Source organism: Eublepharis macularius, chromosome 8, assembly GCF_028583425.1.
Source record: "Eublepharis macularius isolate TG4126 chromosome 8, MPM_Emac_v1.0, whole genome shotgun sequence".
Taxonomy (NCBI): domain Eukaryota; kingdom Metazoa; phylum Chordata; class Lepidosauria; order Squamata; family Eublepharidae; genus Eublepharis; species Eublepharis macularius.
Window position 1 is genome coordinate 70,445,204 of NC_072797.1, and position 27,026 is coordinate 70,472,229.

The following is a 27,026-nucleotide window of genomic DNA, read 5'->3' on the forward strand; positions in this document are numbered from 1 at the left end:
AGAAATACAAATGACTGAAGCAGAGACAGGCAGTGGTTCAGTATTTTAAAAAAGCTTCATCAGTTACATAGTAACATTTATAAACCTCCCCTCCCCATGAAAGGGGGAGGATGAATCTTCTGCTTATGCTCTAAATAACTTAGAGCAGGGACCCCCACGTGTAGCCTATGGGTGCCCACTGAGGATTTTCTGGAACTGGGTGTGGCCAGATGGGGCTTATGCCAAGAAGGACTTGTTCTGCTTGAACATCTGCAGTAGAAGGATTTACTTGAAGTAAATCACCAGGGCCTAGACCCTAAAAATGATCCTCCTTCCCTCCCATTTAGCCTGACAGGAGAGACAGAAAAGCCCCTTTTCCCACCCCAAGTCTGCTGCCCCAAGTGGTGCTGCTGCAGCTGGGGAGAAGAACTATACGGTCACTACATGTAAGGGAAAAAAAAGCAATTCCTGCTCAAATCTGGTAGCAGCGCTCAGGATAGGAGGAGGATGGCTGGCTTGAGAGGACAAGTGAAGTCCCCCCCACAGCCAGCGCCCTTTCCTCCCAAGCAGCAGTGCTCAGGACGCAACAAGGCTGGATGGCTTGAGCAGGGGGGGGGGAGGAGTGAAGCCCTCTCCCTCACCTCAAGCTAGCCAGAGCCCTTTCCTCCCAAGCAGCAGTGCTCTGGAGTTTAACGCAGGTCAGGTGTAGTGAAAGCTAATAATTACAGCAAATTTGAGACAAGAATTTGGATTATTTTAGAAAAATAATAACCCAGAACAGTCTTATTAAGCATTGTGTGTGTGTGTGCGTGCGTGCGTGTGAGAGAACTTATTATACACAATTCTCAGATGTTTCCTTTTGCTTACAAAGGCTTTTCATAACATAGGTAAAAGGTAAAGGTGCAAGCACCAAGTCATTACTGACCCATGGGGGTGACGTCGCATCACAACATTTTCTTGGCAGACTTTTGTTACAGGGTGGTTTGCCATTGCCTTCCCCAGTCATCTAATTTCCGTCATGTAAATTAAAAGCCTGGATTTTATCATATAGATTGTACAACAGGTAAGCATGCATCAGAGTAAATCCATGCCACAGAACACAAGTACTTACTTATACACTTACTTCAAACTGAACATGCTAATATACATTTTTCTTGTGGAAGGGGAGAATCTTACCTCTGTACTTTCAAATTCATTGTCATAACCAGTTACCACCATGACAAAACTATAGCCTCTAATTCTGTCTTTGCCTCTTTCAGGAGCCTTTTTGTAGTTGGCTCCATCTCTTCCAGCATCCATTTTGTGCTTGCGCTCTCAACCCTCTGGGATTCCAAATGTACCTACAGGCCCAAAAAGGCTGGGGACCTCTGACTTACAGCACCCTAGCAGAGGAAGCTGGAATGAGATTTCCACATTCTCCCCCTTTCTTTCCAATTCTTCACATGCCCCTATCTTGTTTATTTTTAATCTTCATTAGGAATACTGCTCCCCACTTCCTTACAGAAATTTTGTAATATTTTGAGGGTTTTTTGTGGGTAGAAGTCTGGAAAAAAAAACTTTTTAGCTTCAAAGATGCCTCCTGGGGCAATGTACACCTCATAAGCTTATTCATAGTTCCGGTAAAGATAATACTGAAAACTATCAGAGACACCTCCCCCCTTAATACAGAATTAACTAACCTTGGATGGATTAAATGGCATTCCCAGATATGAAGAACCACGAAATCCACAGCGATGCAGGTTTGATCCTGGGGAAGAAAAAGGGATGATACACATTCATTGGCATAAGATAATGCATTTAACAAAAAACTACTAGTACTTAATCTTCTGCATTACTCAGAACTCCCACTACATTAAATGGGACTTATTCCCAAGTAAATGTGCACAGCTTTGTAGCCTTACCATCAACCACTCATGACTGAAATTTAAAGATTTATTGCGGCGTTACTGATGACTTATTATCAATTTATTTATTTATATGAGACAGAGGTAGAAGACAACCATCACCACCCAACACCATACAAGCAGACACCTTTAAAAGGAGAATGCCCCTGCTTGTAGGGATAGGAGAGGAAATCCTTGAAACATGCTTCCTGTGAATTTATAAAAAAAACAACTGTTTTATTTGTTATCATTAAGACATAGAAAGTTTATAGTTTTAATTAGAATCATATATATTAATTAGTTAATTATATAATTGATATAATTAGTATTAAGAATAATTTATGATATAATATCTTACATATGTCTTACATTGGAAAAGTCAATAATGTTTGGAAAAGCGGAAGGCAGTAGGAAAAGAGGAAGACCTAAAACGAGATGGCTTGACTCAATAAAAGAAGCCACGTCCTCCAGTTTGCAGGATCTGAGCAAGTCTGTTAATGACATATTTTGGACGTCTGTCATTCATAGGGTCGCCATAGGTCAGAGGCAACTTGACAGCACGTAACACACACATATCTTACATATAATTAGTTTTAGATGTAAGCGAGGTTTATTAGTATAGCTTTTGGAAATGTCTTTAAAATGTGCTTGCCTTTTCTGAAGTAGCAATTATAATGTATTGATATGTTATGTGTATCTTGAATTATGTTAGTGTGTGTATCTTAAATTTTCTTTAAATTTTTAAATTTCCATTTCCTTTTTTCTGTACCCTTATTTGTTTTAAAATAAAAAAATATTTAAAAAGACATAAAAAGAAACTCAATTATGTTGCTACATTATTTATTTATTTATTTATTTATTTGCTTTTGACTTTTATTCTGCCCTCCCCACACAAGCAGGCTCAGGGCGGATTACATTTATAAAACAGCTTTAATGAAACTTACACCTTAAAACAGTTTAAAATCAGCCAGAACACACAAATAAAATATCAATTTAAAATACAGATAAATCAAACAAATGTATTTATTTTTGTGTTATTTATAGTCCACCTTCCTCAGTGAGACTCAAGGCACATTACAGTGTAAATCAATATGTAGCATGGCTAGAACATCACATACACAATGCAAGAGATTACAGCAACAGGACCAGAGCCTGCAGTTCCTACCCCTTTCCCAAAGTATCCCTCTGAACCAGTTTGATATAGCAGTCTTCCTACTTGTGTAAGAAAGCCCTCATGAATAATTCAGTTGTGCATAGTTTGTGGAAAGCCAGCAGTGCAGAGACCCTCATAACCTCATCAGGCAGGCCATTCCATAAGGTGGGTATCACAACAGAAAATGCATGTGTATGGACAGTTGTTGATTTTGCCCATCTGCAGGGTGGCACCTGCAAAGCTGCCATAGCGGAGTATAAGGTAGTCCAGCGGATATGAGGGACCAAGGATATGAAGGGCTTTGTATGTGATAGCCAATACCTTGAATAATAATTTAAACAGCCCAGTAACTGATGGCTAGCCAATGGAGTAGCTGCATTAAGGTTAACCCAAACTTCACAGCAGAACAAGTAGAAAAGCAGTTTCACTTGCTCATTAAAAAATTATCAAACTCCATTCATTTAAAAAAATGAACTTACACATCCATTTTTAAGCAATTGGTATTACTTGAAGAGGCCGTTTATATTTCTTGGAAATTAATCCTTTATAACACTTGCTTTACCTTAGATAGACTTATTTTGTACATTTTTGCTCGACCCTTTCTCCAAGGAGTTCAGAGTGGTATACGTAATTCTCTCCACTACTCCATTTTATCCTTACCTTATATAGTAGGTTACGCTGGCAGAGAATGACTGGTACAAAGTTATCCATTAAGTTTCATGGCAAGTGGGGCATTTGAATCTGGGACTCCCAGTCCTAGCTGCACACTCTAACCACTACACCACAAACTAACTCTTTACTAATACCTAGCTAATAAAACTCTCATGTAATAGCAAATCACAAACTAGCTACCTGCCACAGAGAGAATACCTGGTCCAACACATCTGATTTATTTTCTTGATAACAGAAAAAAAAAACTTGATATTGGATCCTCTAATCCAGTGATCAGCATGTGAAGTCTTCAGAGACAAATCCAGCTTTCTTAAAACCAGAAGTTTGCTCATCCCACCCCCAGACGCCACCTAAACCAGTAAAAGAGGTTATGAAAGATGAATGGTAAATTAAGAGATTAACTTGCAGGAAAGAATTTACTCTCCCCAGGTGCATTGGAGGTTCTAGGCCAATCTGGTCTCTGGACTCCTGTTTCTGACAGCACATCAAAATGTTGCAGCCTCACATTAGAGAGGTTCATCATATTCCCCACAGGTTGCAAAAACATTTTGAGCTGGGCTGCCCAGCCTAGCTATCTTCATTCCTTCAGTTCATCTCTATAAACATTAGACTTTCTCAAGATGATACAGTTTTTCCCTGTTCTCATTTACAAAGTACCCCAAGTTTATAGTAACCTGAAAAGTATCCATGGATGGCATATTTGCACAGGGTTTAGCCTCGGTTTTTAGATAGTAATGGTGGCATCTAGGCCATATTTCACGAAGTAGTAGAGCATATTTCAAGAAATTCTCTACATCTGAACCTAGTTCATACATAAAACTTTCTTCAATTAGCAACCACAGATCTTAAGGAATGCCAGCCATTTTTTTTAAAATGAAGCACACAAATGCCTTTACTGTGTCCTTGTAATGCAAGTCCAATTGATGGCTTTGCAGAAAAATCTGGCAATCATTAAAAAACCCTGTTTAACACTGAGAACACTGCAAGGCACATACACTAGTGAAGACTCTGGCTGCTTCCACACACGTTGGATAATCTACTTTCAATACTCTTTAGTGAACATATGAAACTGATTTTCCATGTGTGGAACAAAAAATCCACTTCTAAAGGATTACGAAAGTGCATTGAAAGTGCATTATTCAACGTGTGTGGAAATGGCCTCTCTCAGCAATTATTTGTAAGCATGGGCCTCATATCCACGTCTTAGAATCATGTCAAGTAATAGTGACTATGGAATTTGTCAGCATATCAGACTGGGAAGGAGGGCCACATTCCCCATCCCTTCTTTAAACCAGGCTTGAAGAAAGTATTTGCTAATAAGTGCTCTAGCTTCGCTCATGAACATAGTTTCAATGGAGCAGTAACCAAGAGCAAGACACCAAATAAAAACTAATGTTTTAACAATGAAACTGCACAGAGAAGGCACAGCATGAAGTAGCATATACATTTTTCTCCATATGAAAGTTCAAATTACTATGACACACAGTTCATGCGCAAAGTAATTATTCTAGTTTTTCCAATTACAGTTCTTAAGACAAAGAACTATTAATTACTAATTAATTACTAATTAACTATTACTAATTATTATTATTATTACAGGACCAGCAAAAATCTCATTGGAACTGGCTTCCATGAACATGTGCAGACAGAGCATTCAACCTGAACAATACATAGGCCTTGTTATTTTCAGCCTAACCTGAGACAGACTAAACAGATCTTATTTTTATATACCAATAGCCAAGTAGCCTTGGATACTTAAATTTGGAGAATAGAGCCATGAATGACAAGACAGATCTTCCTACAAACCTGAAAATGGCCCTAGGTTTGCAGTAAAATCTGAAATCTTAAAAAAAAAAATACATTGGGGTGTTTAAAACTTACCTGTAACTGTTGTTTGTCGAGTTCATTCTGTGCAGACACATATTGGGGACTGCGCTTGCGCAGGCCTGCTTCAGAGAGAGATTTGTAGCTCTAAAAGCCTTGAAAAATGGGCAGCCCCCACCCAGTGTATGCATGGCATTTCATGCCCAAACACAGCACAGAAAGGCGGGGCACCCATTTTGTCCCTCAGTTCTCCTATGCCGCCGGAGGTCAAACAATCGTATACCTCCTCACAGCGGGGTAGGAGGGAGGGAATGTGTTTCTGCACAGAATGAACTTGACGAACAACAGTTACAGGTAAGAGCAACACTGTTTTCGTCGTCGTTCTTCTGTGCAGCCCCACATTGGGAGTATAGCAAACTACTCACCAATGGGGGCGGGTGTGAGGAACTTCTTTCTCATCTTTTTCTTAATCTTTTTAATTAATTAATTTCTTGTTCTTACTTTTTCTGATTCTTTTCTTTCTTTTTTATTATTACTACTTTTAGGCAAATAACAACTGAAGAACTGCATCCCCCACCGCAGAATCCGATCTGGAACTGGCGTCTACTGCATAGTGTTTGATGAATGTATCTGAGGACGACTACGTGGCGGCTTGACAAGTCTCCCGTAAGGGTGTTCCCCAAAGAAAGGCCGCTGAAGAAGACTGCAAGCGAGTAGAATGGGCTCTGTCCATGCCCAGGCAGGGTGTTCCTGCTACAGCATAACACCTCCTGATCGTTGCCACGCTCCACCTAGAAAGGGACTGATTAGATGCGGATAAGCCCAAACAAGGGCCCACATAACAAACGAACAAAGACCTAGTTTTCCTGAAGGATCTTGTCCTATATAAATAATACAATCCAAACTTACATCCAAACTGTGTAATGCCCATTCTGCATCTGAAGCAGGGCTAGGAAAGAATACTGGAAGTGACAGCCTCTGATTCAAATGAAATAGAGACACCACCTTAGGGGTGAACTGAAGGCTAGGGTGCAGGATTACCTTTTACGAGAAAAACTGTAAGAAAGGGGGATCTACCGTCAAGGAAGCCAACTCATCCACTCTCTTTAAGGAGATAATCACTACCAGGAAGGCAACCTTCCAAGATAGCAGGGCAAGTGGGCATTGCGCTAGGGGTTCAAAAGGAGGAAGCATTAACTGGCCTAGAACCAAAGAGAGACTCCATTGAAGAGTTGGGGCCCATCAAGGAGGGAACGTGCGGAGTACCCCTTTTAGAAATTGTTTTGAGGCATGATGAGAAAAGAGTCTTGCCGTCCACCTGTTCATGGAAGGCTGATATAGCAGCCAGGTGGACTTTAACTGACGAAGCCGTAAGGCCCCTATGTAACAGGGAGACGAGATAATCAAATACTTCGGGCACCAGACAGGAAAAAGGTGACAAGCCCTTCTTTGTTGCCCTTTTAGCAAAGGTATTCCACTTAGTGGCATAGGACTTCCGAGTAGAAGGTTTCTGAGCATTCAACACGATCTGTGTCACTTCCTTAGAGAATACTACAGCTTCGGGAATAGCAGCCATGCTGCTAGACTGAAGGAATTGACATCATGATGTTGTATTTGTTCCCTGGGGTCTTTGGAAACCGATAGTGTTTGCCCCTTGCCATTTGCCAGAGAAGAAGAAACCACTCCCTAGGAGTCCAGAAGGGTGATATGAGAATACAATGAGTTTGGAAATGCCTGATTCTGCACAGGACCTGAGGTAGCAGGGGTATTGGAGGAAAAGCATAAAACAACCCCTTGGTCTATGGGATCTGGAAAGCATCCACAATAGAATGGCTGTCAAGACCTGCCCGTGAACAGAAAAGCCTGGCCTTGGCGTTCTGGGAGGTAGCGAACAGGTCCACAACCAGAAACCCCCAGTTCCAGAAGACTGGACGTAGAAATGTGTCGTTGATCGTCCATTCGTGATGCGGTCTGAAGAACCTGCTCAGTGTGTCTGCTCTGGAATTTTAAAGGCCAGCTATATGAATCACTGGGGACAGGTGTTGTTGCAGATAGCCCATAGCCATAGACATGTTGCCTCTCTGCAGAGGGTTAGGGAAGCTGTTTCACCCTGCTTGCTGAGACAGAGAGTGGTAGTGTTCTCTGTTTGCACCTGTACTCTCTTGTCCCGCACCAATTCTGCAAAAGAAGCAAGGGAATAGTGTATGGCTCTCAATTCTAAGACATTTATATGCATCTGTGACTCAGCTGGAGACCAAGTGACTCGTACGGAAATATCCCCAAGGTGCCCCCCCAGCCCTGGAGGAAGGCATCAGTAGTTAGAGTAACATCTGGGGGACGAATCCCAAAGGAGATACCCTTGAGCAAACTAGTCGGGTCTGCCCACCATCTTAGAGATCTAGTGATTGACCTAGGGATAGAAAGGTTCTTTAACTGAGAATCTCTAATAGGATCAAAGGTACTAATGAACCAGTTCTGCAGTGGCCTCATAAAAAGGTGTGCAAAAGGGACTACCCCGGTAAAGGAGGCCATAAGGCCCAACAACCTCTGAATGAATCTTGCAGACTGAAAATGCTTCAATTCCACCTGTTTCACTAGGGATTGAATTATTCACATTCTGTCAGTGGGAAGGAAAGCCCTACCTACGGTTGCGTCCAGAATAGCACCTATGAATTGGATGGACTGTGATCGTTCAAGGTTGGACTTCTTCCAGTTAATAAGGAGGCCTAGCCTGGAGATGGTGGTAGTTGTGATGTGTACATGTTCCAGCAGAAACTCCTTGGACTGGTCCACAAGGAGCCAGTCATCTAAATAAGGGTAAATGGTGCATGCTCTTGACCTTAGGAAGGCCACCACCACAGCCATACACTTAGTGAAAACCCTGGGTGCTGACGACAACCCAAATGGTAAGACAGTATACTGGAATGTTTCTTCCTCATAACAGAAACACAAGTATTTTCTATGGGCGTGGTGTATAGATATGTGGAAGCAAGCGTCCTTAAGATCAAGGACAGCAACCCAGGAACCCTCTTCCAAGTAATGAATGACACTAGAGAGAGTTAACATGTGAAACTTCTCAACTTTAATAAATGTATTCAGGTGTCTTAGGTCAAGGATCGGTCTGACTCCACCGTCCTTCTTTTCCACTAAGAAGTACCTTGAATAAAACCCAAACTTAGAGTCACTGGGAGGAACTCTTTGTATAGCTCCTTTCTGTAACAGCTCAGAAATAGCAAGTTGCAGTCCCTGTGAAGGTACTGCTGAACTCCCAGAGCAACACAAGGGAGGAATGTCTTCAAAATGTAAATGGTAGCCATTACGAACGATGGCCAGAACCCAGGAGTCAGAAGTGATCTTTTCCCATTCCTGAACAAAGGGAAACAGCCTGTTCAAAAAGGAGTAGGGTTGCTCCGAAACTGGGACAGTCAGTCAGAAAACAGGCTTTTGAGGTTGAGGGTGTTTCGGGGACTGCAGATGGTTCTGTTTGGATCTTGACCTGTTGGGTCGTCTAGATGAGCCCCTTTGGTAGGGTGAGTATGCCTTATACTGATGGTAAGGTTGATTACTGTACCTCGCATTGCGCTGGTACTGTTGTCGTCCTTGGTTGCGATACTTATACTGCTGCTGCGGTTGTGAGTGGTGCTGCAGTGCAATGACCCCCAGAGAACGCGCTGTTTGTCTGTTATTCTTTGAGTTAAAGAATCGTTTTTTTTACGAAAAAAGGGAGGTGCCCTCAAATGGAAAGTCCTCTATTTTGCTCCGTCTGTTGGGGGTCAATGCCGTGGACCTTAGCCAGGAATGACGGCAGAGCATCACTGCCAAAGCCATGGCACCGGCTGAGCAATCGGCTTCATGCTTAGCAGCCATCATTTGCTGCTTGGCCAGTCTAGAGGCCTCCCCCTGCAGAATTAGAAAAACAGACTTCTTGTCCTCTGGGAGGTCTGCGATGAATGACGAGAGCCATCCCCAGAGGAATAAATTGTAAGACCCCATAATAGCCTGGTAGATAGAGATGCAGAAATTCAGGGCAGCCAATAAATAAATCTTCTGCCCCAGCTGGTTGAGCTTACATCCTTCTCTATCACTTGGTGATGAGTGCAGGCCATATTTACACTTAGGCTGTATTTCTTTTGTCACCAGAGAAGAAGGCTTAGGATGATTAAAGAGAAAGGAGCAATCCTGCTGTTTCAACTTGTAATAACTTCCACCTTGCGCGATGTGGCAGGGACGGAGGCTGGTTTTTCCTACACTCCATGAGCAATGTCCAAGAGGTCTTCTACTGCAGGTAAGGCTACCGAAGCTATGGAATCTGAGTACAGTGCCTGGAGCACCTTACTCTTGGGCTTTGAGGAGGTACTAGATACATATAATTCTAGGGTCGCAGCATCTGCTCTGCAAAAAGTCTGTAGTCCTCTGATGGTGAGGACAAAGAGGGATCCCCCACAACTTCCTCGGGAGACAGATCAGAGGTTATATCTGATATCTTCTCAAAGTGAGACGCAGTCTCGATGTCCTCCTCCGACCCCAAAGTGGGGTCTATGTTTGTGGGTAGATGGTGTCTGGATAAGCCTGGGTTCTCAGATGGTTGACGTTGCTCTGGAATGAATTGAGGAGGAGGCGGTAATGCAGGTGCTGACTGCAGCCATGACATGAACTCCTACCAGTTAGGTGCCTGCGGTTGGTAAGGAGTTGGATATGCCCAAGCTGGCCCTGGAGCAAAGGACATCGGTGGAACCAAGGTTGGAACAGCCATGGGTACGGTGCATGCTGTTGCACAGGTTGGAACTGAGACTGCAATTGTGACAGAACCATCACAGTTGGAACCGGCTGTGGCTGAGACGACGTTCTTTGATCCGAGCAGGCAGGGCTCAGATCAGGCGCTGTAGAAAAAGCACGTTCCGACTCATCAAAGACTCCCTCCCCTTCAAATTCCTGGTGGAAGACTGGGGTGGGTGGAGGGGATGGCATCAACAGCAGGTGCAAGATTTCCTCCTCTATAATGAGAGAGGGGGTAGAAAACATCGATCGATGTTTACCCTTGTGGGAGGAAGAAGAGGCGGACCACTTCAAATGCTTAGTCTTCGCCTTGGCCTTTTTTGGCAACGGTTCCGAGGAGGCACATTCCAAGCCGATCGGGTCTGGGGGAATGCTAGGGCAGGGGAAGAGGGAAAGGTGAAGACAGGGGCAGACAAAGGTCAATGGAAAGGAGAGAAGGAATCAGGAAAATGGGGTAACTACAACTTACTAAGAACTAGAAAATGACAACTAACAACAACTCTAACAAACTATCACAAGAGGTTAAAGCTAGGAGAATTGAGCGAACAACCTCTCTCACCAGCAGTGAAAAGAGAAGGGAAAAATGGGCACCCCACCTTTCTGTGCTGTGTTTGGGCGGGAAATGCCACGCATGCGCACTGGGCGGGGCCGTCCATTTTTCGAGGCTTTTACAGCTACAAATCTCTCTCCGAAGCAGGCCTGCACAAGCGCAGTCCCCAATGTGGGGCTGCACAGAACGACGACGAACCCAACATGATAAAAGGAACGCCTGTAGCTTTAAACAGATGCCCTCGCTGGCTGTTGCTAAGCAGTAGTAACAGTTTAGCCAGTATTTCCAGCATGGTTTCTGTCAAGAAAAGACAGGCAGAAGAGTCAGGGCCCTTTCCAGGGCTGTTTTGGCCTTTGAGGGAGGACTTATTGAGGTCAGGCCCAGAAGTAACCAATGGAAGATTTGATACCGCATGATTTGCATGACTCTCCCATGCCTTGCCTACTTGCTACTGTTCAACAGCAGCATCCCCAAAGGCAGTGTAGTATAGTGGTTAGTGTTTCAGAATAGGATCCAGGAGACCAAGGTCTGAAGCACCACTGTGCTATGGAGATCATTAAGTGACTTTGATCCAGTCACATACACTCAGCCAGACCAACATTGCATGGTTATTGTGAGGATAATAGGGAGACAAAGAGAATGATGTAAGCTGCTTCGAGTCACCATTGTGGAAAAAGGTGGTATATAAATGAAGTAAATTAAGCAATATAGATGAAGATGAGGGGCACATAAAAGGTAAGTTGTTTAGCAGGCTTGAAGGAGAGAAGGATGTAGGGGAAAGTGAGGATATGGAGGTTGCCGGGAAAGAGGAAATAGTGTGTGGCAGCTGCAATTTCGTCCAGTAGCTGAGCCAACTCTGTCACAGTCCTCGGTCTCTGAGCTCTAGCAAGCATAGCATATTCTGCTGGAACAACTTTATACATCTGCTCCTTCAGCATCAGGTCAAACAACCCATCAAAAGTGTGGACATTAGCAGACTCTACCCACTTAACAGCCATCCTCTGCAATCGACTTGCAAACAGGCCATACGTCTCTCCATGCTGGGGAGTAACATTCCTGAAGTCTTTCCGCAGCTGTTCACTGGACCTGCCGAAATGCTGTAAGGCCAAGGTCCTGAAGTAACAATAGTCTCTAGACTGTTGGACTGTTAAGCCCGCCATCAATTCCAATATTTCTCCATGCAAGGAACGTCTAAGGACTCCCATGTATTGGTCCTCAGACAAGCCCACATCTTGAGCTACTGCCTCAAAGTGATGAAAAAAAGCACTAATATCTTCCCCTTTCTGATATTCTGGGAATCTCATACGTGCCCAACAGTTCTGCTGTCCTGCAGTGACTTGAGTCTGAAGCAGTGCCATTTGTTGGGCATTCTGTGCCAACACCTGAGTCATCAGGGCACAAAGCTGCTGCTGCACTGAGTCCTGCCCATTCCCTGGAGCTCTAGCCTGATCTTGTCCCCTCAGGGTCTCACCTGCTGACGCTCTGCCTTGGGCTGTTCCATGCAGGCTGGAGAACGGCTGACTACTTCCATATGTCCGGCTGCCCTCCTGAGCCGTTGAAAAGTGTCTAAGCGGGGAGCATTCCAGCATCCCTCCAGTTCTTGTCATTTGATCCTGCCACAAGGGATCTCTTCCCAAACGTAAAACTTCTCCATTATAAACACTTACTGAAGCCAGTAAACTGTAATCCACAGGAGCACCTCCTTCTGCTCCGACAATATTCTCAGGAAGCAAGTCAGTTCTAAGAATTTTCTCTCCAGACGAGGGCTGGTCTCCAGTTTCCGCTTCCAACGAGGACTCGGCCCGGTCAAGGTCTCTGTCCTGACTCATCTTATCTAACCAAAATAACAAACCTGCCAATTGCTATGCAGCAACTATAGTCTTGGAAAGAGTACTGCTGCTGTGCCACACCTTGTCCAGCTTCCCTTCCCACCGCTGCCACCATGTAAAGAGTGGGCAAACCCTCTGGGCCTGGTTCTGGTGCTGATAACAGCCACACAGTACCCCAGAAGCTCTCCCAGAGTAGTATGCCCCGCCTGTTTATACCAGACTCACCGGTTTCAGGGTTCTTAGCTGGAAGCCCTTGTGCACAGCAGGCAGACACTCAAGACACAGGAAGGATAATTATTTATTAGCTCAAGAGAGCAGTCAAATTAACAATACTCACTCTTGAGGCAAAGCAATGGCAATAAAAAAAAAGAGCTTGACCTAATCTTAGCTAAAACAAAGCCCACTAGACAAATAGGTACCCAACCTCCATGCTCCTGTGATTCAGCCTCTTCTTTTTTTCTTTTCGATCCACCCAGCCTTTTCTTAAGCCTGGGGGAGGAGCCGCCTAATCAAGGACAACCACCAGGTGCACTTAATTAGCCACTTATCCACTGTTCTAGACAGGGAGATACAGGGGAAAGTGAAGTAACCTCCCCACAAGTTCTTGCAGGTGCCCCACCATGCAACTGGGCCCAGCTCAGCCATCACCACACAACTAGGCCATAGGGGAGAGGCTGCTAGGGCAGGGGAAGAGGGAAAGGTGAAGACAGGGGCAGACAAAGGTCAATGGAAAGGAGAGAAGGAATCAGGAAAATGGGGAGAGGCTACAGGGGGCAGGAAAGAGAAAGAAGACAGGGTGAGAGCAGGTGAGATCCCCCCCTATGCAACTCTTTGTGACCCCCCCACTTGTTTACTACATATTTGATCTTGGAGTTACTGCAGCACCTATGCTGCTTTTAATATTCAAATGATTACAAATAGTACTATCCTAGATCTTCCCTACGAACTGTACCAAACTCCCAATAATTTGATGTTTATATTCCAATTACAGAATTTTATTCCAAAGCAGTATGACCAAGCGTAACTGAATTAATTTAAATCCTAATAAAAACTACATATAAGTAATAAAAATGTTGCTTCCTTTTTGACTAACGTATTTAAAATATTACCAAAACCCTGTTGCTATTCAGAACTATTGTGAGGAGACAGGTGGAATGCTTCATCAAAGACAGTCCAGGTTTAACTATAAAAATCACTCAATAAGTAATGTAAACCAGCATATACTGCTAATTTATACAACACAGCCAGTATGACCTTTAAGACTGATATAGTGCTCACTAAAAGGTGAAAAGAGAAGAATGAAAAAAACAAGGTTAAGGAAAATGAGTTGTGGAGTTAGAAAGAATTGTTTGGAACTTTAGCTATAATCTGGTAGAAAGCTGATATTCTGAAAAATAGTTTTTAGGAACCTATCTGATTAAGTGTAAAAATATAAGAATAAATTCAGTAAGATTCAATTTTAGATGTAATTTTTTTTGCTTTGGCGATGCAACATTTCTCGTACTTTCAAGCAATCTCACATCCTATGTTGTCAATAGGCCAATTTCCAATATTGTCTCTTCACAGTTATTATTTAAGGTTTTCATAATTTTTAGACACCACAATATTGATTCATTCTTCTTCCTGGCCTGGCAAAGAGTTGCTTTGTTCCTGTTGAAGGCTAATGTTCCTTGATAAGGGGCTGTTGACATTGGTTATTTTTGTGATGTCTCAGGGAAGCCTTGGAATAGGATGAGAACACTGTACTTTTCTAGAGATGCTTTTGCTTTAAGATATGATGCAAGGATATAAACCAGAAATATCAGTCTGTTGCAGTAAAAATAAAGATGTGTTGCATCTTATGCCCAGCAAATGTGTTATGCCAGGGGCTCTTTTCAGGCCACAACCTATTTTGGCTGCTGCACTAAGCATTGTTCTTGGTCGACAAAATTTTTACATGCATGAATAAAGTTTTTTTTTTTAACTGTTAGCCGAAAGGCCATGGAGTAGCAGTGGATCCATAATATTTTTATGCAGAGTTTAAACATAAACCACATAAGGAACTGAACCATTTACAACAGCCAACACGCTATTCATATTACATCTCAGCTTTTATAAGAGCAGGCTTCTTGACTAGTTACAGAAGTCATTAAACACTGCTACATTAATGAACAGGTTTCCACCTGAGTGTCTGTGTTCTGTAAAACATTTCTGAAGCTGTCTTTAAGGTGGCTAATATTTTTAGTCCATTAATGGGGCAGATATCTTTAAAACATTGTCTTGTAAAGCAATTTTATATTATATAATTATATCCTACGATCTACTATATCTTAATTCAAGCACTCTACAACACGGACTGCCTCAAAGGATACCATACTCAATTTAAGAAAAGGCCATACCCCAATGCAGCGCCCGATCTAGGCCGGCCACCTTGCGCACGCGCTCCCCGTGCTGTGTGATGATGTCACTTCAGTGACGTCATCACGCAGGGCAGAACAGATGCTGCATGCGGGGCTGGGAAGCCGCCCATGCCATTCGCCTCCCTGCAGGCGAATGGCGTGGGCGGCCTCACAGCCCCCCACGCTGCTTTCGCCTGCCCCGCAGGACAGGGGGCAGCCAGCTTGCCGTGCACCCCCTGCCCTGCAGGGCAGGCAAAAGCAGCGTGGGGGGCTGCAAGGCCACCCGCACCATTCGCCTGCCCCGCAGGACAGGGGACAGCCGGCTTGCCGCGCACCCCCTGCCCTGCAGGGCAGGCAAAAGGCAGCATGGCCACCCACGCCATTTGCTTGCCCCGCAGGACAGGGGGTGGCCGGCCACCCCCCGTCCTGCGGGGCAGGTGAATGACGCAGGCAGCCGCGCTGCCTTTTGCCTGCCCTGCAGGGCAGGGGGTGTGCGGCAAGCCAGCCGCCCCCTGTCCTGCGGGGCAGGCGAAAGGCAGTGCGGGGGGCTGCGAGGCTGCCTGCTGCTCCCACCCTGGTGGCGCCGGGGGCAGAGTACCCCCCCTGTCCCCCCTCGATCCAGCCCTGCTCCAATGTATTATCTAGCAGCTTTAAAATAATAAAAGAGTTCAATTGCCAGAGATGAAGTTTTATAGCAATGCACCAGAAAGCTGACCTAAGCTAATACTAGAGTGAAGTTCCTGGCCTTAAAAACAGATTTTGAGATTTTAAAAGCAAGTAAAAAGCTTTTGGTTTTGTTAATGATATTGCATGTTAATGGTATGTGCCACATATTTTTTTTAAAAAAATCAAGGAACTGAAGCCAACATAAAGAAAAAAAACTTTATAGTCAGTTAACTGCTTAAGACAGGTACAGCTACAAAATAAAACTGTCAGACATATCAGAATTAGCTTTACACTACTTCTGTGGCACTGCAACAGATTGCTGTACCTGTGCCTTAATAAAGCTTAAAAACTGTCCAATTTTGAAATGTATATCTCAACTCTGAACAGTTCCACAGGCTTCACATAATAAAGTCTTAAAATCAGAGATCTCTATTTGAAGAACCTGTTGCTTAGTACAAATAATTTGTATTTAATTTATTTATTTATTTAGAATTATACCCCGCCCTTCGTGTGAACAGGCTCAGGTGGCTTCCAACCATATTCCAATAAAAACACAATCTAAAAAACCATTAAAATCACATAACTCAGATGACAAGAAAAGTTCATGTGCCAGTGATCAAATCAAGCTACTATAAAATCACTATAGACCATGGGCCACTGCCATGATGTAAATCCGGGGCGGCTGCAGAAGGAGGACATGATGATCAGAAAGGGGGACACAAAGCTGGCCCCTAATCAAAGGCCCAGCAGAATATCTCCCTGTTTTAATGGGTTCTCCTTGTTTTAATTCTTCCCGTCAAGGCACAAAGAGACGTGCTATAAACGGAAATATAAAAACACGTAGAAAAATATGATTGGTTTTAGATTTAGCCGATTCTTTAGATTTTCAATCATGTGATATTCTACGTACCCAAAAAGTGATGCCATGTTGCAGGTGCAAGATAAACTGCATAAATCATTAGAAGGTGACAGGAAAGTTAAATGAGCAGATCATGATTGGTCCATTTGAGCAATTAGAAAACCATTTGTCTACTACTGTCCCCTAATTTTAATTGGTTGTCAAAGATAAAAGGAACATCTGTGTGATTATACAACCTGTTAACAAACTAGATTAAAGTTCATACACAGTTCACTAGAACACACGTGTATAACTAGTATATACTGTGACCTAATACATATTCCCATTACAGCACAAAACCAACATCAGACTGCTATCATCTGAAGCATTTTATTTAAATTCAGTTAGCACCATCTAGTGTCAGCTCTCTAAATAAACGGCACTACAACTGAAAAGTCTAAAATGTTCACAAACAGAACAATGACTTGAGTCAGACATTATTATAAAGCTAACTGAAGAAATTTCAGGGGAAGGAGTATTTTATAGAGAAAACCTTTCCTTTATTATTAATTTCATATGACCAAAAGTCTTGAGCATAAAACTAGAGCATAAAACCAGTACATTGCAAAAGGATAAAACAGACGCTGTAAACCATGGCCAAACAAACAAAAGAAAGATACAGAACAATAAAATATATGTGTCTTATAAAAATTTAAAACATGTTGGATAAAATAAATGAATGAGCATATACAATTTCTCATGTGATCAGTAGGATAGAACTCATTTTTAGCAGTGTTTTAAAGAGACCACTATTGCCAAATATTTTACAGTATGTCTTAATTTTTACATTATCATGCAAGTAATCAGAAGAAACTATTATCTAATATATACACATGCCTAGTAGGTGACCCTTCAATTATGAAATGTAACACTTTTCAACAAATTTTGAGCCAGAATTGATATCTAAAGGTACCTAGTGAAAGATTTTTGCATTCATAGGAAATTCTGTATTAACAGTGGGATGAAAGAAAATGTTTACAAGATAATATACCATGGTATATTATTACCAAAATAATATACCAATGTTATTAACTGCCCCTCCCCCGAATCTAAACCAAATATATCATACTCCAGGGCTTTTTTTCTGGGAAAAGAGGTGGTGGAACTCTGGGAAAAGAAGTGGTGGGAAATGAGGGAGAAACACACAACATTCTTTGAAATAATATTATTTTCATGCGCCATAGACTTTCATCAACTTTAAAGCAGTCTCCAAACATGTCACCAACTTCCTCAGTTCTTTTTCAGGTCTTGCTTTTGGTGTCTACCACTTTGATTGATGGCTATTCTGGAAGGTTGATTTACATTCATATTTCAGCTTGCCTGCAGCTTGTAATACTTGTGTGATGTATTCTATGTATGTGCATGTTATGTGCCATTAAGTTGCTTCCAACCTATGGCAACCTTATGAATGAAACATCCTGTCATTAACAGCCTTGCTCAGATCTTGCAAACTGGAGGACATCACTTCTTTTATTGAGTCAAGCCATCTCACAGTGCATTTTTATCCTGGCCTTCCAAGCAGCCTCAGGGTGGTGGTATATGCATTTTTCCTTCTTCTATTTTAGTCTCACAACAACCCAGTGAGGTTGAGAGAGTGACCAGACCCAAGGTCACTCAGCAAACTCCCATGGCAGAGTAGGGATTCAAATCTGGGTCTCCCATATCATAGTCTAGCCTCTAACGACTACAATACAGTATCTTTACATCCTGCTCCTGGACTTCTTGGTGACATCTGGTAGGACACTGAGGAAAACAGGATTCTAATTGAACTTTTGGAGCCAATTCACAGCAAGGACTCTTCTTAAATTGTTTATTCAAACATATAGCTCCCCACCCACCCCCCAAATAAGTATGTGTAGGATGGCAGCTGGGTAGCATGGATCTATAAGTGTTACCAACTCCAGATTGAGATATTCCTGGAGCTATTGAGAAGTCTGGGGAAGGCAGGGTTTGGGGAGGGGAGGTACCTCATTAGGGTATAAAGGGGAACTGATCTCTGTAGCCTGGAGATGAGCTGTAATTCTGGGAGATCTCCAGCCTCCACCTGGAGGCTGACAATGCTAAGGCATGTTTACCAAGTTGGAAGTCAGACCTGAGTTCAGTAATGCTTACTCTCAAGGAAGTGAACATGCATTAGACTGTTTCAGGTGGGTAGCCATTAGGGTTGCCAGCTCGTTTGGAAAATTCCTGGAGATTCTGGGGGTGAAACCTGGAGATGGCAAGGTTTGGCGAGGGGAGGGATCTCTGCAGGGTAGAATACCAGAGTCTACCCTCCAAACCAGCCATTTTCTCCAGGGCAACTGATCTCTAGAGCCTGGAGATCAGTTGCAATTCCGGGAAATCTCCAGCCACCACTTGGAGGCTGGCAACCCTAGTAGCCATGTTGGTCTGCAGTAGAAAAAAAAAGATTCGGGTCCAGTAGCACCTTAAAGACCAAGTAGATTATTAAGTATCTGAAGAAGTGAGCTGTGGCTCACGAAAGCTCATACTCTACTACTAATTTTGTTAGTCTTATAGGTGGCTACTGGACTCTTACTCTTTTCCACTGCTAGACTAACACAGCTACCCATCTTGATCAATTAGGCTATAAGCTTTTCATAGTCAGAGCTTTGACCCTCTAAAACTCATGTCCTGGAAATCTAGTTGGTCTCTAAGGTACCACTGGACCCGAATCATGCATAAGACTGGTGGATGGTCACCTCCCTCTTTTTCCTGCTTCCTTCTCTAGGAATTTTCATGTGCGCACGTAGAAATCAGAGTAGAAATCTCGCCAGCCTACTGACGTCTAAAATGGGGATCGGAGTGTGGGATTAAGAAGCCTGGTATCTCTTGAAGAGCACAATCGCTCTTCCCTCCACTCCCCCTCCCGGCTTTTGCTTTCTGCTTTGTGTTATGCAAGGTGGGGGTGCTGAAAGAAGAGGCTCTGCACTCTTTTTATCTTTGCTTTGCTTTAGAGCCAGACTTCCCCCCCCCGACAATGCTCTAAGTAGGCCAGAAGGAGCAAGAGAGGCTGTGGATTTTGCTCTATGATTCGCACTCCTTTCTCCTTGGGGGAAGAGCAACAGTGAATTCCTCTCCTCCTTTGCCTTGCACATGTTACAATGTACAATGACTCCCCCTTTCCAGTTGCTGCAAGTGTGACACACAAAAGAGAGCCTTAAAATTGACTTGGATTACTGGATTTCCCTCCTCCCACTTTTGCTCTCCCACCTCCCCTCCTTCTGGCCATTACTTGCTGAACTCTCAGGAGATCTTTATCAGCCCGTCTGATAGATTGGGAGAGAGATCTGCCTACCCGGAAGAGGCAGCAAGAGCGCGCAGGGGGCTGGAGTGGGGGGGAGGAGTCTCTTCGGCCTCGCCTTCTGTGTTGCTGGCGAAGCTTTGCACATCCAAGGGAGCACTGGAACCGGGGAGAAAAGTCCTAGCTGGAATTGCTCTTCCCATCCCAACTCCTTCTTTTCCTTTGCTTTAGGCTCCACTCAGGAAGGCGAGGGAGGGAAAGAAGCAATTTAAAAAATGGTGCATAACCAAGGCGATTTTCAGCCGTTTTTTTTGGAATGCAATTTTGATGGCTACAACAGACCAGCTTGGCTTTTCCCTCCTGAGCCCCTGCATGTAACCCTGCAGGCTTTTTTCTTTCCCTTTTCTCCAGAGGAGTTTCTATGGAGTGAATTGTTTGCTGCGTCTGAGCTGGTGGTAAGAAGGGAAGGATGCGGAGTTGAAAATTCTCCCCCCACCGTCTTTTTTGGAAATTGCTCCCCTTTCCTCTGAGCTTTGGTGTCAACGAAGCCCTCCCCTTTTTGTTTGCAGTTTTCCTTGCTGGAAAAGGGGAGGGGGTGAAGAAGGCAGGATATGTTTTTTTTTTGAAGTGCAAAAGTCTTACAAACTCACCCTCCCTGTAGAAACTACATTTCCCAGAATGCAGCGTGATCAGGGGGAGGGGAAGGCCGCCAGACATGTGAGTATTTTCAAGAGCTGCCAGAATGCTGTTCCACAGTATTCCAGCTGAAAAAAGCCCTGTATGCTGCAAATGTGATCATAATAATATGAATTTTAAGTATGTTTTGGAAATGCACAGTAGCTGAGAGATTTGGGGGCTGAATTAAAACAGCAGCACATATAATTTCAAATAAACCAAAGAGTTTTTATTCTTAGTCCTATTATTTGACTATATTCCAAAATATAGTCAAGACATAATTCTTGATTTACCCACTGAAGCAAAAATTGTACTTGTACAGAACTGGGAAAAGGCAGAAAGTTTTGAACATAAGATCTTGGATTAATGAAATCTGGGAGATAATGAAACTTTCTAAAATGACAACTGGTTAAATTAAGAGATGGCTGAGTTCACTGGTTCTATTTTTCAGTCTTCTGGGAAGCTTTCTTTGATTTTTGGCAAAGAGAACTCCATTTAGAACTCTGTATTTTCTACTGTGCAGCTTTTCAGTAATAGAGTATCAATGAGCATTTGTGAAATTTTACACTACCAGTGGTAACAGTTTAGTTGTAGTAGTATAACAATTGTTTGCCTGTTGCTCTAAGCAACAGTAAATATCTATTTACTGTCTGCTTGTCTCACTGAAAATGAAAAAGGACAAAGGTTATAAGTTATTTTATCTTAACATTCCACGGATTTATAGAAATGTAAATAAGATGTGTGCTTATGCAATTACATTTACTGAGATTTAGAAATTGTAACTTGAAAGGTTTTTCTGCCTCACTGTTTTTAATATGTTATTACCAACCATTATTTCTTGGATAGTAAGGATTTGGAATAGTCAGAATATCTGACAACAGATGCTGGAGTGGACAACACCCTGAGCTCTGACAGACAAATACACTTTGAATTTCTTTGACATTGCTCCATTGAGTTCTCACAGGAGAAAAAGTTTGGCTTAGCATTTATAACGTAATTAATTACAGCTCTGGCAAATTATCTTCTTAGCAAATTACATATATTTCCTGTAAAGCTAGTCTAACAAGTCTTAAGAAAGAGCAACCATTCAACAAGAAAACACTTTAATAACCCATATTCTGTAATGAAATTTAAAACAGCTTCAGAAACATTTTGAGGGAATAGAGGAAATACCTTTTAATTTCTCAATGTAGAAAAGATAATGACTTCTAGAGTTTCAAAGAAACAATAAATAAGACTCTTCCTCTACTTGAACACATCCATACACTACCAGCAAAGCACAACACTCTTGCTGAGGATTGCTCTACACCTCCTGAAATTCACATAACAGGAAACAGCAATTTTAGAACTCAACCATATTTACTGATGTTATAACTGAAATATGTATTTGCAAATTGCTCAGCTTACCATTCTCAAAAGCAAAAAAGGTACATATAAGTATAATGAATAGCTACAAAAGAAAAGTTAAAAACTCACTCACTGTCTTCTGTGGGAAGGACCTGCAGAGAATATATCCATTCTATTATATCCTCCTTGTTCACCACGTCTAAGGAATCCAACATATCCAAACCAGAGAGTGCAAAAAAAGCAACTGTCAACCTGAAAATGATAAAAGGCAGTTTTTACCACCTGCCATCAATAACAAATAGATTGTTACATATAAACAGTCATACTTCTGAACAGTCTGAGCCATTCAAAAGGTATTTGCATGTATGTTAATTTCAGCACAAACTGAGACCGACACAAGTGCTATAAACCTGATACAAAGCTTTAGAGAACTACTCATACACTGTTCTGTAAGAAAGTGGTTGTGTGGTTCAAGTCCACTTTTAATCAGAGTGAAAAACTGATAGCAGCAGCCTCTTCCTGACAGGAGAAGCAGATGACACTCATAGGCAGCAGAACAGTAGGAAGCTGAATGATGAATAGCTCACTGAGCTATTCTACACCACTGAGAGCTGCTTCAGAAAAATAGCACAAGACAAACAGGCACAACTAATATATGTATCTTACATTATTAAATGGGGGGTTTTAGTAGTACAAGTCATATATGTACAGAAAAGACAGTAAGGCTTTAAATGGAAGCTGCTTTCCCATGATGTAATGAAAGGCATGTAATTAGCTATCTGTGAATGATACAACCATATGAACGGAGTACATTGCACAGCCATGGGAGATTGCATGAAGAAGTGAGCGATTCGTGTGGTTTGTTAAAGGATCTTTTAGATCCTCTTTTCAGAAATCCCATTATGAGCATACACCCAAGCTAAAAGTACACAGATATGTAAGGAAACCTTGCTTTAATGTCTAGTTCTTTCGCCCTTACTTCTGAGATAACCTGCAGGTCAGCTAGGTCTCAGGGTAGTTGAGACGGGTCTCTGAGCAAAGTGTAAACATCCTATTGTTTTGGTTATTATGATTAAGATTTAACCTTGGATGAGCTTCTTTCCAAAAGTAAAACAAAAATATGGCTCCAGCTTTTGAAATGTTTGTCTGATTCATTTGTCACTCAAGCTTTTCAGGTGTCATGCATTCTGGGAAATACATCATTCTGAAGGGATGTTTGTATTGACCTTTTTGATGTTTTATCCCGTAAACATATGTGCTAAGGTATATAAGGTTCTCTGTTGTAACTGTTCTTTACACAAAGGACCCTGGAAGGGGTCATATGTGTTTTAGCTTTATTTAAACAATAAAACTCATTTTTGGTAGGTCACACCAAACAGTGAGGTTATTGGCTGAAGGGGTATGTGAACTGGCAAGCAGAGTACTCTAAAATAAATCCCCTTCATGATTCTATGTCTAATCTATATATATATAAAGACAAGTGTCCTGACTGACTCATCAACGCCCAGCCCAAACCCCTGGATCAAGAAGTGTGAAATTTGGGAAGAACGCTCCTTTTTGTGATGTAGAGGCTCACTAAGAAGGAATTCTAAGAAATTCGCCCCCTAAGGGGGTCAAAAGGGGTCAAATGGGGGTCCAACTCCACCTCACACATCTTGCAGCCATCACCTCTTACTACCCCCAAGAAGCTTCCTGGCAGACATTGTGCAAGATATACCAATGCTAAAAGGAGAAAGCAACTTAGAGATGTGGCAAAGAAATATGCACATCATACTCCTGCAGTGCACTGAGCAGCAGAGGGCAAGTACCAGCAAGTCCTGAGTCCAAGGGGAAGGTGACCATCCCTGCAGGCCTGGGCACAGTCGTGATGACCCTAGCAGACCTAATAGCCACGATATACCCTGATATCGTCACTATCATGAAGAAGTCTATGGACGGGCTGTGCAAGTGTGCCACTCTGACCCCCAAGAAAGACAAGGCTGCCATCATTAAAGAAACACAACTTAACTCCCTCGAAGGGGCAGAAATGGAGTACAGATCTGTGGACTCGGTGGTGCAAATGGATGTTGCGATCCACTATCCTGTGGAATTCCTCAACATGCTCAACCCTCCTAGCTTCCAAGCCCACAAGCTTTTCCTCAAAGTGGGGGCTCCAAAGTGGGGGGAAACCACCAATGAGGTCTACAAAGAGGTCCTTCAGTAGAAAAATAAGGTTGTACGTATTTTTCACTTTATTTCTTGCACTACAATCTTTTCCTTTTAAAAATCTCTTCAATAAATGTTACATTTCGAAATTCACTTCATCAATTTTAGGCATCAATATGTTTCACTTTATTCAAACACTTTTGTGAAGTTTGGGTACTACGCTATTACAAAACAAACTCAACCCACCCACCCCAAACCAAAAACATTGCTTACCCATAAATATTATAACTGGATTTAAAGTAGTTAAATATCATAGCGAAGCATGGGCATCAAGCTAGTTTATGATAAATCAAGACTACATTACATAGCTGTGCTTTGCTCAAGGTTTAACACAATAAAAACTACACTAAAGGACTCTTGCTTAACCAAGTCACACGTGAGACAACGCAACGACCAAGAGACACTATTTCAGATGGTAGTAGTAGACCCACAAATGAGTTTAGAAGCTCTGAGTGCCTTTATATGTAATTCACCAAACTACTCTGCACCATATAAGTTGTGCAATAAATAGCATAGCACTATAATATAATCTTTTAATTCTCTAACTACTTCTTATGTTGTCATACTCATTTGACATTATTCTATACTAACTATATAAGAATTATGTTGTTTACATGCCAGAGAGCTGAAGTAGAAATCATACTATTTAAGACCCTTTGGCTTAGTAAGCAAACTGAACCTAGTAAGATTACATCTAATTAACTACACAGCAAGTTCAATACAACTCCTACTAAGAAGTTCTAAAACTTCTTAGTTTCACTTTGGAAGCTTACATTACTCATGAGATAGAGTAATGAATTAATGCTTGGGTGAGGCATAATTAAAGCTTTACAGTACTTCAAACAACAATTATAATTAAGCAAGATTTGTCCTTCATTTTGCTACTTTAGATGTAGGTGTGACTTTGTTTACCAAAGTTTTGCAATGTGATAAATATCAAAGCACATTCATGTGTGGTATACATCTTTACTTGCAACTATTGTTGTATTTCAACATTGGGACCAAATTTAGCATAAGACAGAAAGACCTACTTATATACTACATTATTGGTAGCATTATAATACTACTACTAATATTTTAATATAGTAATATCATCACTATACTAATAATAATACTATTACAATATTACTATTACTAGTAACAATATAATCAGTATTATTAGTATTATTACTAGTACTTAATTATATTCCTTGCATAATTATTAAGGAAGACAGCATAATGAAAAATACAGATTACATGCTTCAATGTGGCTTATATACTGTAAAGCCACTCAAAGTGCAAATAATATTGTACAAGTCTCAATGAAGAGGATGACATATATCCAAGAGGCATTTTATGATTAGTGGTAGTATATCTACAGAGTAGAACATGAAAACCACTTGTCCTTTATTCTTTTATAGAAGCTCCAGTAAGGAATAAGGGAGATCCTCCTTGTTTTTAAGTAATTGATCAGTAGAATAAGTAGAATAAAAAAGAATCTCAAACTGAGCTGAGCTGTGTGTGTTACATATGGCACGAGGTTGGTCACTGCTGTTCTAAATAACAGCTGACTGAGTTGAAGAGAATATTTAATAAAGAGGCTGCCCTAGTTGTCGCAATCCTAAGCAGAGTAACTCCAGTCTAAGTTTACATGCATGTCATACTGTTTCTAGTAAAACAAGATGAAGTGTAGTACACACTACACTAATTCTGAGCACCCCTGTTACAGTTCCAGAGTCTGAACCCAATTCTTCTTTCCAGGTCATGTGACATCCCCCCTTAACGCGCTCACAGACACATTAAGGCAACAGGAAAACATTGTTCAGACACGCTCGGTTTCTATGACAGCGTTTTCAGTTGCTACCAAGCACGTGAACAGAAATATCTCTGACCATACGCAGAGTAAATTCCCGTCAGTACTCAACAATCCGAGCGTGCTCTGCAACACTCCTGCCGCCTTCGCATCACAAAGAGCCAAAGGCAGCCAGGCAGAGCAAAGGGTTCCCCGATAGAGAAAGCGGGCCAGGTGCTCGGTCACCTCACATTTCCCGGGCGCCCCCCGCCTGAGGCGCCACTCGAGAGATCCCGCCCCTCCAGGGTACCTGCTGGTCTCCAGGGATGAATAACGCTCCGGCAAGATCTGGAGGCAGCGCTGGAAGAACCGCACATGCCGCTCTTTGAGGAAATCCAGCCGCTCCCCGTCGCCGAAGCCCCCTTCCTCTTCGCCCAGCACAGCGCTCGCCGCCATGTTGGCCAACCGCTCCCTATCCTCGCGCGCAGCGTCTGACAGGCGTAGCGCCTGGTCACGTGGCACGGCCTGAGCGCTATGCTAATTGGGCCGTCAGTGCCCTCAAGGAGGGGCAGCTGGGGGTGGAGAGAGTTCGGCCCCGCCCCCTGCGGCGGGGGGGGCGGGACTTGGCGTCAGGGACGCTGAGTAGAAGTTGCTTCAAAACTGCTCGGCGTTCGCTTCTGCTTTATGCTGAACGCTGCCATGTGGAAACTTTAGGCAGGGCTGCCGCGTTCGTAAGTCTTTTCAACTAAACAGCGGAACAGAGGCCAGATCAGCACAAAGCACTGAGACTTTCGTAGGGTAGCTGAGAATCTTTGCTGTAGGTAGGTCTCGCAGAGAGGCCAATCTTTAGGTTTATCAGCAGGCTCATCTTTTGGGACTGGACTCAAGCTCTCTTGTAGACTTGTTTCTAGAGTATCCAGTGAATTTAATGAGCCATGTACAGCACTAGCTTTCCCCATCTACAACTTTGTAAAAAAAAACAAAGCTTTTCATTTGTGTCATTGAGTATACGCGCCTGGTTTTCTGCTTTGAAAAAATCTCCCATTAGACTTGAGGGGGCATCTCACACTATGTCCCTTTTCCCTTCCCTGAAACTCCCTATAGCTTCTTTTCCTGCTTCCTTCTCCACTTCTCACCCGTCAGTCCCATCTTCATTTCTCTCTTCTCCCCACAGCAGCC

At 42.6% G+C, this 27,026-nt stretch overlaps 1 protein-coding gene across 1 annotated transcript in view; it reads right to left on the reverse strand.

The window, feature by feature from the left end:
* Nucleotides 1–26,324, reverse strand: part of PGGT1B (protein geranylgeranyltransferase type I subunit beta) — a 72,558-nt gene extending 46,234 nt beyond the window's left edge. Inside the window, exons 1-3 of the mRNA XM_054987216.1 lie at nt 26,158–26,324; nt 22,005–22,123; nt 1,659–1,726 (exon numbers count right to left, since the gene is read on the reverse strand). Of these exons, the coding sequence (XP_054843191.1) occupies nt 1,659–1,726; nt 22,005–22,123; nt 26,158–26,303 (333 nt within the window). The 5' untranslated portion in view covers nt 26,304–26,324. The remainder of the gene's footprint in view (nt 1–1,658; nt 1,727–22,004; nt 22,124–26,157) is intronic.
* Between the last annotated feature and the right edge of the window lie 702 nt (nt 26,325–27,026).